Raw genomic sequence first — 1,402 nt, forward strand, 5'->3', positions numbered from 1 at the left:
CTTTCAAACGCTAGCACATCAAAAACATATACACAATGTAATGTTTTCAGTAGTGGAGAGAAAAAAAATGAAGATGCCAAAAAGCTTTGCAATAAGCTTTTATACTTATTGGAATATATAGCTAAGAATCCGAAAACGCCTGAAAATGTTAAACGTTGCAATTATTTACCTTATTGGTTTTATGATCAAATAAGGGGAATTAACCATGACCATTCTAAGAAAATTGGTGAAATATCTTTTATTAAAGAACTTGCTGATATAAGGAAAAATGTTTATAAGAATGAATTAAAATATACATGTGACCTACTATATGATAAAAATGTTAATTCGGACGAATGGAAAAAAAGGATACTTTCTTATATTTATTTTAAAATCCATGATGATATTAAAAAAATTAGTATTTCCAAAAATAGAACAGAATGCGATAAGCGTTTGAAATATGTTGACAGTTTTATGCCATTATATAAAGAGTATTATGAAAAGCACTGTAAGAATAGTGGTTTTTTTTTCTTTTCTTCTGGTGGTACTGATTATTTTCCTTGTAGTTCCCTATATGACCCAAATAAACTCTTAGATCCCTTAAAAAAATGTGAGCCTCCAGAACCTCCAAAGAGCAGAATTTCAGCAGGTTCTGCATCGGTTAGTGGTAGAGCTGGAGGATCAGATCCAGTAAGTTCCGCAGTTACAAGGGGTGCAACAAGTTTAGGAGGTACAAGAGGTACAGCAAGTCCTGTAACAACAGTGCGCCCAGCGGCAGTACCAGCCCCGCTATCCACTTTGCAACCTGGTAAATCTTTGACCCCCTCGACAGGAGGTATCCTTGGACAGAGTCCTCATGCAACACTGCCTACTGCATTACAGATTCGAAACGATACCGGACATGGGGGCACGGCTGCTGTTCCTAGTACTTTGGAAAGTGCATCCGATAAGATGGATTCAAACTTTATCCGTGACATCATCATGGGTGTAGCAGTAATTGGAACAATTTTATTTCTTTTCTTTTACAACATGGTAATTGCACATTAGATTTTATGATGCATGAATGTTATGTTTAGATATATATTTTAATTTTCTTTTGCATGTATAATTATAAAGTAAAAATGTTTTCATTCACTCTACATTTTTTTATGTGTTAGTCTTCTGGATTAAAATCGAGGTTTCCCAAGAGAAAACGAAAAAAAAAGATATTTGAACATAATTATTACGAAGAGTATGAAAAAGAGTTAGAAAGGGATGGGTCAGAAGATATGTCATTATATTCTGAAGACGATCGATACTATTTGAATTATCAACCTGAAGGAGAATACCATTACTAATTAGGTGCATAGGGTGAAAAAATTTATAATAGTCATTTTGACAGGAAATGATAGTGAAAAATTCATTGTATTTATGATATCAGAAA

The 1,402-nt window shown here is 33.4% G+C and overlaps 1 protein-coding gene across 1 annotated transcript; it reads left to right on the forward strand.

Moving 5' to 3' along the window:
- Positions 1–1,316, forward strand: PVX_054190 (variable surface protein Vir14-related, truncated; the record flags this gene model as incomplete). Its single annotated transcript, XM_001612351.1, has 2 exons — positions 1–1,011; positions 1,137–1,316. Coding segments are annotated over 2 exons (1,191 nt in total), but the record flags the coding sequence as incomplete, so codon positions are not given.
- Between the last annotated feature and the right edge of the window lie 86 nt (positions 1,317–1,402).

The sequence above is a fragment of the Plasmodium vivax genome, genomic scaffold, assembly GCF_000002415.2.
Source record: "Plasmodium vivax scf_5104 genomic scaffold, whole genome shotgun sequence".
Classification (NCBI taxonomy): domain Eukaryota; phylum Apicomplexa; class Aconoidasida; order Haemosporida; family Plasmodiidae; genus Plasmodium; species Plasmodium vivax.